The 13,179-nt window shown below is 36.7% G+C and overlaps 1 protein-coding gene across 11 annotated transcripts in view; it reads left to right on the top strand.

Annotated features, from left to right (window-relative positions):
- Positions 1–13,179, top strand: part of RALGAPA1 (Ral GTPase activating protein catalytic subunit alpha 1) — a 267,907-nt gene that overhangs the window by 188,881 nt on the left and 65,847 nt on the right. For all 11 annotated transcript variants that reach the window (XM_044232090.1, XM_044232095.1, XM_044232088.1 and 8 more), the window contains one exon: positions 5,142–5,265. In XM_044232090.1, the coding sequence (XP_044088025.1) occupies positions 5,142–5,265 (124 nt within the window). The remainder of the gene's footprint in view (positions 1–5,141; positions 5,266–13,179) is intronic.

Here is a 13,179-nt window from a genome sequence, read left to right on the forward strand (position 1 = left end):
GATTACAGCAGTTTTAGATTTACAAAATAATTAATTGCGAAGTACAGAGAGTTCCCACGTACCCTTTTCCTCCTACACATACTTTTTTCTGTCTCTTGTATCAGTTTGATAACATCTGCTAAAATTGGTCAAACAGTTCTGATACATTAACTGAAATCCATAGTTTACCTTAGAGTTTATTCTCAGTGTTGTACATGGTGTATGTTTCAACAAATGTAAAGTAACAGATATCTACCATTACAGTATCCTATAGAATAGTTCACTGCCCTAAAAACCCCTTGAGTATTATATCCCCAATTTAATACTGCTGTCTGTTCTCTAAAATTTTCTTCTCCCCCTGGCTTCTGTAACACTACAGTTCCCTCATTCAACTCCTAATTCTGGAATTACTCCAAATTTGTCTTTATTGGCTCATCTTTTACCTCAGAACCCCCTAACATAGTTATTCCTCTCAATGGGATATCCCAATTCTCAATGTCATTCTTTCCATGTACTTCTGTCTGTCAGTTCTCTGTCATGATTGTGCTTCTGTGTATTACAAAATTTCACCTGCCTCCTTATTTCCATTTCCAGGTCACCAGTTTGTTCCCAAATCAGATCCTCCTCATAATTTTCTTGACTGTGTTTAGAAATATCATTTCAGTCACCAAACTTGACCATTTCCTTTCTCTTGTCCTTAGATTTTTATAACTGTTGCACCAGTTCTTATTATCCCTTCTTCTGTCTTTGATTTTCTTGTACCCAACCCCTTGACTCATGTCTTTACAACTTTAAAGAGACTGTTTGAAAAGGCAAGAGATGAAGTCTATCAGCACCATTTTTCCAACAGCATTTGCTCACTTGGCATCTCTGTCACATTTTGGAAATTCTTGCAGTATTTCACACCTTTTCATTATATTCGTTATGGTGATCTATTATCACTGGTTATGACTTGCTGAAAACTCAAATGATGGTTAGCATTTTCTAGCAAAAAGTGGTTTTTAAATTAAGGTATGTGCTTTTTTTAGACATAATGCTATTGCACACCTAATAAACTATAGTGAAGTATACACATAACTTTTATATACCCTTTATTGCTATATTCACTTTATTATAGCCTAGAACTAAACCTGCAATATCTTTGAGGTATGCTTGTACTTTTCTGATGGACTAGAGAGGAAAAATAAAAAGTGACGTTGTTTATACTCTTACCTCCCTGGACCATTTATAGATCCTTTATTTTCTTCAACTAGATTAATTGATGCCTGTTCCTCTTGGTTGAAACACCAGATTTTCTAATTTCAAATCTCAAAATTTGTGTTATTCTTTCTTTTTTTTTTTTTTAAAGATTTTGTTTATTTGACAGAGAGAGACATAGCGAGAGAGGGAACATTAGCAGGGGGAGTGAGAGAGGGAGAAGCAGGCTTCCCGCTAAGTGGAGAGCCCGATCTGGGGCTTGAGCCTAGGACCCCAGGATCATGACCTGAGCTGAAGGCAGATGTATAACAGACTGAGCCACCCAGGTGCCCCTGTATTATTATTTCTATCACAGTGTATATGCTGGGATTCAGAAGTCTTATAACTTAGTACACTTCAGCTTGAATTTTCCAATAGTAAGCTTATAATATTTTGCCAGTTCTATACATATTCTTACCTGGTTACATGTAAGTTGCAAGTTTGTTAATTTTATGGCTTTTTTTCTGGTATCTTTCCCTAGTTACTCATTATTGTACATATTAAGTTAATGGCAATATACCAAACATTTTGGCAGCAGTAGTTAGATAAATAGAAAAATAAAAGGGAATGGTGAAAAATTAAAATTTGACATGAAGGGCAGCTGAGTTCTGCTTTTACAAATTGTAGGAAGGTTATAGATAATATAAAGGTGATTTCTCTTTTACTTTTGCATTGTAAATTTTAGGGCCAATTTTATGTTAAAATCTGTTTAACTATTAGGGCCTGCTTAGCCAGAGCAACTCCATATTGCCTAGGTAGCTATGTTGTTGTTTACATCCACGGACTTCATTCCAGGAATAAATGCCCCTGTAGTTCCTGGTATGGTTCCGGGTATCGATTCCGGGAGTAAACGCCTTAACAATAGAAGCCACGTACCTTGGGTCTGCATTTATGCCCTATAAAACCAGCCTGTGAGATCAGGAGGGGGTCGCACTCTTCGGAGGCAGCCCTGGCCGGTCAGTCTGACTTCTAATGCTTGGCATAGAATAAAGCTTCATATAACTTTCACTTTGTCTCAGTCTTGTTCCCCTGGCTGGTTAGTCTAACTTCTAATGCTTGGCATAGAATAAGGCTTTGCATAGCCTTCACTCTGTCTCAGTCTCATTCTTTTGATAATGGACCCCAACAGTAAAGATTTATGTCCTATTTTTTTCCTACATGGCACATACCTTTCTTCCTGCTTTTAGATTTATGTAGTACTAGGTGAACATTTCTATTTAAGTCTTCCCAATTTTATAAATTGTGATTTATGAGTTCTAATTGATAGCCCTATGCCTGAAAAAATTTTTTTGAAATAATTCAAGAATTACTTGGATTGTGAAACAGAAACAGAGTAAGAACACTGAGAAGTTCCCTTTCTGCCATGATCAAAATTTAAATGTAGTGGATCATGCTTCCAAGTTAAATTCCTAACAGTTTTCTTGTGATATACGTCTTCTTTTTTTTTTTTTTTTGAGATGTACTTCTTATACCACAAATTTTGTTTATTTTAAAAGTATACATGTTTTTAGTATATTTACAGGGTTGTGCAGCTATCACAACAACCTGATTTTAGAATATTTTAGTTCCTTCAAAAAGAATCCCTTACCCATTACTAGTAACTCCCCATTACCGCCAACCATCCTCTTCCCCCACTCCCCAGCTCTGGACAATGTTAATCTACTTTCTATTTCTATAGATGTGCCTGTACTGGACATTTCATATAAAAGGCATCAGACAATATATGGTCTTTTGTGGCAGGCTTCTTAGTATAGTGTTTTCAGAGTTCATCCATACTGCAGTGTGTCTCAACACCTCATTCTTTCTTATACTGAGTAGTATTCCATTGTATGAGTATTTTGTTTATACATTCATCAGTTGATGGACATTTGGGTTGGTTTTACTTTTTTGATATTATGGATAATGCTGCTGTGAACATTCATGTACAGTTTTTTGCCATGGATACTAGATTTATAAACTTTCTTATAAGACTTTATATTTTTAAACCTTACATTAAGATCTAATGTCCTTTTTGTTTGTTGTTTTTGGTGTGAGGTAGGAAGTTGCAAGGTAACAGTCCAACTTCTTTATTTTGCTTGTACATATCCAGTTGTCCTAGCACTATTTGTTGAAAAGATGCTTCTTTTCCCATTGAGTTGTTATGGTATCCTTGTCGGAAAAGCAGTAGATGACAAATATAAGGGTTTATTTCTAGATCAAAGATTCTGTTCCATATACATGTGTTTGTCGCTTCTTATCACATTACCACAGTGCATTGATTGCTGCTGCTTTGTAGCAAGTTTTAAATTTGGGAATTATGAATCCTACAACTTTGTCTTCTTTTTCAAGATAGTTATGGATATTCTGGATCTTTTGTATCTTTCTATGAATTTCCTAGAATAACACCCTCACTCGATAAGTGAACAGTTAGGGAAGGATTGGCAGTTCTTCATCTTCTTAGCTTTCATCTACTGGTATGTGACCTCTAGCCTCTTGGTAAGCTAGAGTGGGGAAAATTGGTACAGACTCAGCCTTTTGCACCTAGAGCTTCCATTGTAAGAGAGAGAGCTGGATGAGTTAAGGGAGATGTAGTTCTCTCAGTCACAGCTGCCTGGAATAGATCATGTGTAGCATGGATCTTGGGAAGATGAGAAACACAGCCAGCAGCCTTCTTCTCTCAGGATGAAACCATATTCCCAGTCTTGGAACTGGAGGAGTGAGGGAACCCTTATCTTGGTCTGAGTAGAATGCCCACGGTAAAGGTATAATGCAGAAGTAAAGGGGTGAGGTAAGGGAGCAATCATGGCTCAGATGCCAAAAACTCATTTTGTTCTTACTAGATTTGGTAGGTTTTCTTGAATAAATGTTTTTCCATTTGCTATATGCCCTTAGGACAATATGCAGAGAATTTAAATGATTTTATAGAAATCATTTTCACCACTTAAATTGTTTTGCTTGAGAAAGGGTCCACTGAGATACTTATTTTGTAATTCTGGAAGGCACACCCCAATTTTATTTTATTATTTAGGTTAGATTATCCTAACAATACAATGAATATACCAAAAGTTGCCTAAGTGTTCCCGCCATAAAGTGAAATATTGCCATTAGTGAAAGTAGCTAATAATCTTTGTTCCTGATTTTAAGTTGCTGATGTTGAAACCTGCAATCATGACCTTACAAATTCCTCAAGATAGGAAAATCTGGTTATCTGACTAACTTTTTAAAATAATTTCAGTTCTTACTTGTTGGATCTGGTTTGTTTGTTTGCTTCCTAATTTCTACATATTATAGTAGTGAAAACATTGCCTCTGGTTATAAAGTTCATTAGCTTTGTTAAATCATCCTAGACCAAATGTAGTGTGCCCTAGTTAACTTGGAAAGCCAAATGTCATATGAGAAATTTGTTTTTATTAACATTTTTAATTTGAAAGAATGTAAAAAGAAAATGTCTAAGAGCTTTTCACTTATTCCATACGATTCTGTAGTATTTGTGTATAAATTTCTTATTCTGCCCTTTGAAGAAATCATTTATCAGTCATCTCTATACTACTACTTAGTTTTATTTCTAAAATACATCCATTTAACTCTGGGATTTTAGCCACATTGTACAACAGGTAATTCCTCAGATGCTTCATGTACTCACATGTCTTTCCTCTCTTTCTCCTCTTTATTTGTCAGACTCACTTGCCTTCACCCAACTCAGTGTTACTGTCTCCTTTAAGTGTCTCTCTGTTTCTCCAGTCAAAAGTAATCACACCTTTCTTTCGTTCTACTGGCAAGTTTATAACTTTTCAAATTTTTACTTATTTACATACCTTCATCAGTAGATTACAAGATTTAATTCATTTTCATCTTTTTATTGCCACATACTTTGTACATTGGACTTAATTATTGGGTGAATGAATAAATTAATGATTAAATGAATGGTGTTATCTTTTGTTTTACAGTCGAGAGACCCACAAGATCGCAGTATTTTATGTTGCTGAAGGACAAGAAGACAAACATTCCATTCTCACCAATACAGGAGGAAGTCAAGCATATGAAGATTTTGTAGCTGGCCTTGGTTGGGAGGTATTGTCTTTAAATAATACCAGATATCATTGTATTTTCATTTGGAAGCAATGGTTTCTTATTTCTTTCTAGCTTATTTTATTTTTATTTATTTATTTATTTATTTATTTATTATGTTAGTCACCATACAGTACATCATTAGTTTTTTTTTTTTTTTAAAGATTTTTATTTATTTATTTGACAGAGAGAGATCACAAGTAGGCAGAGAGGCAAGCAGAGAGAGAGAGGAGGAAGCAGGCTCCCCGCTGAGCAGAGAGCCCGATGTGGGACTCGATCCCAGGACTCTGGGATCATGACCTGAGCCGAAGGCAGCAGCTTAACCCACTGAGCCACCCAGGCGCCCTGTGCATTGATTTTTGTATCCTGCCACATTACTGAATTGTTGTATGAATTCTAGTAATTTGGGGGTGGAGTCTTTTGGGTTTTCCACGTAATGTATCATGTCATCTGCGAAGAGAGAGATTTTGACTTCTTCTTTGCCAATTTTAATACCTTTTATTTCTTTTTTGTTTTCTGATTGCTGTTGCTAAGCTTCTAGTACTAAGTTGAACAATAATGGTGAGAATGAGCATCTGTGTTGTGTTCGTGATCTTTAGGGAAAGGCTCTCAGCTTTCCCCCATTGAGAATGATATTCACTGGATTTTTCATAAGTGGATTTTACTAAATTGAGGAATGTTCCCTCTATCCCTATACTCTGAAGAGTTTTAATCAGGAAAGGATGTTGTATTTTGTCAAATGCTTTTTCTGCATCAATTGAGAGGGCCATGTGGTTCTTCTTTCTTTTTTTATTAATGTGTTCTATCACATTGGTTGATTTGCGAATGAGAACCACCCTTGCATCCCCGGGATAAATCCCACCTAGTTGTGGTGGATAATCCTTTTAATGTACTATTCAGTCCTATTAGCTAGAATCTTGTTGAAAAATTTGGCATCCACACTCATCAGGGATATTGGTCTGAAATTCTTTTTGATGGGGTCTTTGCATGCTTTTGAGATCAAGGTAATGCTGGCCTCATAGAGTCTGGAACTGTTCCTTCTCTTTTTGTTTTTTGAAACAGCTTCAGGAGAATACGTATTATTTCTTCTTTGAATGTTTGGTAGGATTCCCCAGGGAGTCTGTCAGTTCTTGGACTCTTGTTTTTTGGGAGGTTTTTGATCACTGCTTCAATCTCGTTACTGTTTATCCATCTATTCAGGTTGACAGTTTCTTCCTGTTACAGTCTTGGGAGTTTATACGTTTCCAGGAGTGCATCCATTTCTTCTTCGTTGCTTGACTTATTGGCATATAGCTGTTGATAATAATTTCTAGTTACTGTTTCTATTTCCATGATGTTAGTGTTGATCTCTCTCCTTTCATTCATAACTTTATTAATTTGCGTTCTTTCTCTTTTCTTTCGGATAAATCTGGCCAGTGGTTTATCGATCTTATTCATTCTTTCAAGAACCAGCTTCTAGTTTCGTTGACGTGTTCTACTGTATTTCTGGTTTCTAATTCATTGATCTCTGCTCTAATTTAATTATTTCCTTTCTCATGTGTGGGTTAGGCCTAATTTGTTGTTGATCCTCTAGTTCTTTAAGGTGTAAAGATAGTATGGGTATTTGGGATATTTCTGGGTTTTTTTTGTTTGTTTGTTTGTTTGGGTTTTTTTTTGAGCAAGGCTTGGATGGCTATGTATTTCCCCCTTAAGACCGCCTTTGCCATATCCGATAGGTTTTGGACTGATGTGTTTTCGTTCTCATTGGTTTCTGTGAATAGTTTAAGTTCTTTGATTTCCTGGTTGGCCCAAACATTCTTGAGCAGGATGGTCTTTAGCTTCCAAGTGTTTGAATTTCTTCCAGACTTTTTCTTGTGATTAAGTTCCAGTTTCAAAGCACTGTAAACTGAGAATATGCAAGGAATAATCTCAGTCTTTTGGTATCGGTTGAGACCTGATTTGTGACCCAGTATGTGGTCTCTTCTGGAGAAAGTTCCATGTGCACTTGAGAAGAATGAGTATTCTGTTGTTTTAGGATAGAATATTCTGTATATATCTATGAGATCCATCTGGTCCAGTGTATCATTGAAAGCTCTTGTTTCTTTGTTGATTTTCTGCTGAGATGATCTTTCTGTTGCTGAGAGTGCAGTGTTAAGATCTCCTACAATTAAAGTATTATTATCACTATGTCTATTTTGGTTAACAGTTGGCTTATGTAGTTGGTTGCTCCCATATTGGGGGCATAGATATTTACAATTGTTAGATCTTGTTGGATAGACCCTTTAAGAATGATAGAGTGTCTTTCTATATCTCTGACTATAGTCTTTAGCTTAAAAATCTAATTTGTCTGATAGGAGAATTGGTTCCCCAGCTTTTTTTTTGCAGTCTGTTGGCATGGAAAGATGGTTCTCCGTTTCTTCACTTTCAGTCTGGATGTATCTTTAGGTTCAAAATGAGTTTCATGTAAACAGCATATGGATGAGTCCTGTCTTTTTATCCATTCTGCAGCCCTGTGCCATTTTATGGGAGCATTTAGGCCTTTCACATTGAGAGTGATTATTGAAAGATAAGATTTTATTGTCATTATGTTGCCTGTGAGGTCCTTGTTTCTACAGATTGTCTGTGTAAATTTCTGTTCTATATCACTCTGGGGGCTTTTTCCTTTTATAGAACCCCCCTTTTATATTTCTTGAAGGCTGGCTTAGTGGTCATATATTCTTTCAGTTTTTGCCAGTCTTGGAAGCTGTTTATCTCTCCATCCATTCTGAATGACAGCCTTGCCAGATAAAGTATTCTTGGCTGCAAGTTCTTCTCATCAGTACCCTGAATATGTCTTGCCAGCCCTTTCTCATTTGCCAGGTCTTTGTGGACAAGTCTGACATTATTCTGATGTTTCTCCCTCTATGTAAGGAATCTCTCCCCACTAACTGCCCTTATGATGGTGTCCTTGGTTTTAAGATTTGTGAGTTTTATTACTACGTGCCTAGGCGTTGGTTTATTCTCCTTGATCTTGGGAGGTGTTCTCTCTGCCTCTAGGACACAAATGCTTGTTTCATTCCCCAGATTAGGGAAATTCTCAGGATTTACTCACATATTTCTTCTAGTCTTCTCTCTCTCCACCTTCTCAGGAATCCCAATAGTTTGACATTGTTTTCATGGATTCTAAGCTATTTGTTCCAGACCTCCTCCTGATCCTTCTTTTCTACCAGTTTGTCTTCTAGATCACTAATTCATTCTTCTGTCTCATTTACCATAGCTGTTAGAGTATCTAGATTAGATTGGGTCTCATTGTTATCATTTTTAAGTTCTGCCAGATCGGCTCTCACTTTTGCTTTTAGAGAATATATGTTGCCATTAATTAATTTTCTCCAACCTGGCTATTATCTGCATAACTATTACCCTGAAGTTTATTTCTGACATCTTGTTTATATCTATATCCATTAGTTCTAGGGCAGAGGTCACAGTCTCTGAATTTTCCTCTGTTGCGGGTTCCTCCGCTTAGTTATTCTGTTGAGGGGTAGTTGAGGGAATGTACCTACTGCAAATTATTGCCCACAACCCAAGCAAGATAACACCTGTGTTATAGGGACCTTATGGTTGTTGGCCTATTGTTATCTTAGCCTGTCTTCTTGGGGAGGGGCCTGCTGGGCTGTTACTCAGGCAACCCTATTTGGACGGAGTTGCCTTGTCCCCCTTTGGTGGGGGATAGGCTCAATGCAAACCAGTTTTGGGGGGCTTTTGTTCCATGGTGGCTTTCCCTGGCAGCTTTCTGTGTCTGTTCCGAGTGTCAGAGCAGAAGTGACCATATCCAAACTTGTGTCTCAGAACAGAGAGATCGCAGCCTGTTTTCCTGTAAACATTCCAACCACATTGCCTCCATTTTTATCTGTGCTGCTAAAAACTGCAACATTCTTGGTTGTGTGCCCCACACCAGTATTCCCAGCCCTCACTTCCAAGTCTAGGCATGCATGTCTCTGCCCTTTGTGCAACCACCAGTTTTGTCAGTTTGCCCACACACACTCCGCAGCTCCAGGTTTCAGTCTGGGGTCTGCCCTAAAGTCCTTTCCCGATGCTCCAGGTCTTCAAATCTCTGCCCATTCCCCAGCGCAGGAGGGTTTTGTGCTCTAGTGGTGCAAGATCCTGGAGGCTCCCTCCCCCTTCCATTTAACTTCCAATATCTGCCTGCAGAATCACAATGCCCCGTTTCACACCACAAAACAAACTATAGGAGATATTCTTTTGAGAGAGATTTGGATATATTCTTACATCTCTGGCTGATTTCATAGGTGTTCAGAGTGGTGTGGTAGATATCCAGCTCAATTCAGGGGACCTGTTGAAATAGGGTTCCTTACTCTTCTGCCATCTTCTGCCCCCCCCACACCTTCTAGCTTTTCTTTTTTTTTTTTTAAGATTTTATTTATTTATCAGAGAGAGAGAAGGGGAGAGAGCGAGCACAGGCAGACAGAATGGCAGGCAGAGGCAGAGGGAGAAGCAGGCTCCCCGCCGAGCAAGGAGCCCGATGTGGGACTCGATCCCAGGACGCCGGGATCATGACCTGAGCCGAAGGCAGCTGCTTTTAACCAACTGAGCCACCCAGGCGTCCCACCTTCTAGCTTTTTTTAGAAGAATTACTTTAGGAGACTCAACAACTTAATGCCAGGTGTGTTATTGTTTCTGCTTTATATCCTATCTGCAAAGACAGAAGCAGTTTGGACTTTGAAAGGAAAGTTGTTGACTTTTTTTTTATAAGTGAGTATATTGTTAGAGAGTACTAAACTCCTAGGTTTAGGAGATCTGGATTTTCTTCACAGTTGTGACCAATAGACAAGTGATCTCCAATTAAGATATGAATATCTTCAGCACTATACCAAGGCTTTTAGGAGGCACATTGACTTGGTTAGTTTTGAGGAGATTAATTTCCAGATCCTGGATTTTACTAAAATTAATGCCTTAGAATGCTTCTACAGTCTTAGCTTTTCTATTCTTCAGCTCTGTAAAAGAAAGACATACCGTACACTCACCCAAGTCCTATATTGCCCCAGAAGGTTTGTCATCCAAAAAAAGTTCATTCAAGAAGGCATGTTCTGAGGGGGGGTCTCTGATGGCAAATCAGGAAATATTAAAAGGTACTGCATTTTCTGTCATTCTAGCAACCAGCTCATGTCAAGGTTCCTGTATCAAATATGTCTATCTTAGAGTTGTAACGCAGAAGAGAGGTATTTGTCATGAAGATTTGCATTAATATGTTCAGTTAAATTGACACATAAAGTGTCAGACATTTTCTAACAGAAAGTGAATTTGATGATAGCTGATTGATTTGTCATTAAGTTAATAGCAGGCATTTTTTCTATATTGTATCAGCCAAATCTGTAGCTCTACAGTTTGATGAAAATATATTTAAAGGACAAGTACATGTAACATACAATACACTGGAAAATTATTTCTTTTCCAACAGTTTAAACTTGCGATGAAATTTTTCATATAGTTGTCAATTTAATACATAGTTTTTAAAAATTCTTGTAGAGAGTGCATGAACAAAATTGTTGAAGACCACTGCACTAGACTATCAGCCCCTCCTAGAGGGCAGGTACTTTATCTCACTTTTATCTCATTTCATTTTAAAAGACATCCAAGTGCCTTGTACAGTGTTCAGTACATAAGTCTTTATTATCCAGTATATGTTTTTAATGGCTTATCTTACATGGTATTTCTCTTTAAGTGAGTTACTTGGGGTCTTTGTTCCTGTTTGCTTGTTTGTCAAGTGTAATATACTTTATGTAACAAATATAATGTGAATCTCAGTTGAGATGAGGCATGTGAAAGTGCTTTGGAAACTGTAAAGAAAAATTATAAATAGATTTTTCTATTAAAAAAAACACAGAAAAGTATTAGTAAAAGCAAGAGACATTTGAAAAAAGAACAAAGTGGGAGTACACACACTTCTATATTTCAAAACAGTACAAAATAATAATCAAACAGTATGGCACTTGTACCAAGGATAGATGTATTGCTCAATGGAATAGAATTGAGATTCTAGAAATAAATCTATACATCTGTGGTCATCTGGTTTTTGACAAGTGCCAAGACTATCCAGTGGAGGAAGAATAGTCTTTTCAATAAATGGTGCCAGAACAACTGAATAGCCACATGCAAAAGAATGAAGTTGAACTCTTACCTCACACACACCATATATATATACACATGTATATATATGTGTGTGTGTGTGTATATATATATATGGTATATACACACCATGTATATATATATATACAAAAATTAACTCAAAATAAATCAAGAACCTAATTGTAAGAGCTAAAAGTATAAAACACTTTTAAGACAATAGGAGGTAAATTTTCATGACCTTGGATTTTGCTAAGATTTTTCCCCCCTAGCTTTATGGAGCTATAGTTAATACATAAAAGGGATTTTTACATTTAACACTAAAAACTTGAACAGCAAAGGAAAAAATAAATAAATTGGATTTCAGGGCACCTGAATGGCTCTGTTGATTAAGTGTCCAGCTCTTGGTTTCAGCTCAGGTCATATGTCAGGGGCTTGAGAACAAGCCCCATGTTGGGCTCCCCACTCAGTCGTGAAATCTGCTTCAGATTCTTTCTCCCTGTCCCTCCCTTTCTTACCCTACCCACTCACACACTGTCTCCCTCAAATAAATAAAATCTTTAAAATAAGTAAATAAATAAATAGGATTTCATTAGACTTTAAACTTTGGTGCTTCAAATGAGACTGTAAATAAAGTGAGAAGACGGTCTACTGAATTGGAAAAAATAATTGCAAATCATATATGTGATAAGGGACTTGAATCTAAAATATACCAAGAACTCATACAAACCAATAATTAGAAAACAACTGAATTTTAAAAAATCAATAATTAGAAAACAATGGAGTTAAAAAATTAAGATCTGAAGGAACATTTTTCTTAATAAGATATGCAAATAACTAATTAGCTCATGAAAAGATAATTGACATCATAATCAGAGAAATGCAAATCAAAACCACATAAAGGTACTACTTCATTGACCAAAATCAAAAAGTAAGATAATAATAGTTATAGGCTAGGATTTGGTACAATCTGAACCCTGTTACACTGCTAGTAGGAATGTGGAATGGTATAACTGCTATGGAAAATGATCTGGCAGTTCATCAAATAGTAAACACAGAATTACTGTATGATCAGAAATTCTACTCTTAGGTAGATAGATACCCAAGAGAAATGAAATGATATATCCAGACAAAAACTTGTACATGGATGTTTATAGGAACATTATTCATAATAGCCAAAAAGTGGAAGCAACGCAAATGACCATCAATGGATGAATGGATAAAATATGATATTCATATAATGGAATATTATTTGTCCATGAAAAGCAATAAAGTATTGACATGGTCCAGTGTAGATATACCTAGAAAATATTATGTTAGATGAAAGAACCCAGTCACAAAGACATGTGATAGGGAGATAGCTAAAGGGTACAGGGTTTCTTTTTGATGAAAATGTTCTAAAATTGACTGTGATGATGATTGCACTTATCTGTGAATATACTGATACCCATTAAGTTGTACAGTGGGAAATTTCATTTCTATGAAGACCAAAGAGACATAATCTCCTTATTTGTCACACTTAACTACAACAAAAACTCTGGACATTATATATAAACCAACAAAAAGACTCCTAAAGGTGAAGAGGAAGACAGACCAACTTAGGACCATGGAATGATGTGATTATGGGTTCTCAAGGTTTTCTCTTTGTCTCCTGTATCTCCAAATTGGATCTGAAATAGGAATCTAGAAACATCAATAAGCACTGACCAAAAGAACCCCAACAAAAGTCCTCTTTTTCTAGGCAAAAGCCCAGGAAAGGAGCAACCTAGAAAGACAAAAAACATTTAGACAGTAACTGCTCTACTGTTCCAACCAAGC

This window comes from Neovison vison, chromosome 13 (genome assembly GCF_020171115.1).
Source record: "Neovison vison isolate M4711 chromosome 13, ASM_NN_V1, whole genome shotgun sequence".
NCBI lineage: Eukaryota > Metazoa > Chordata > Mammalia > Carnivora > Mustelidae > Neogale > Neogale vison.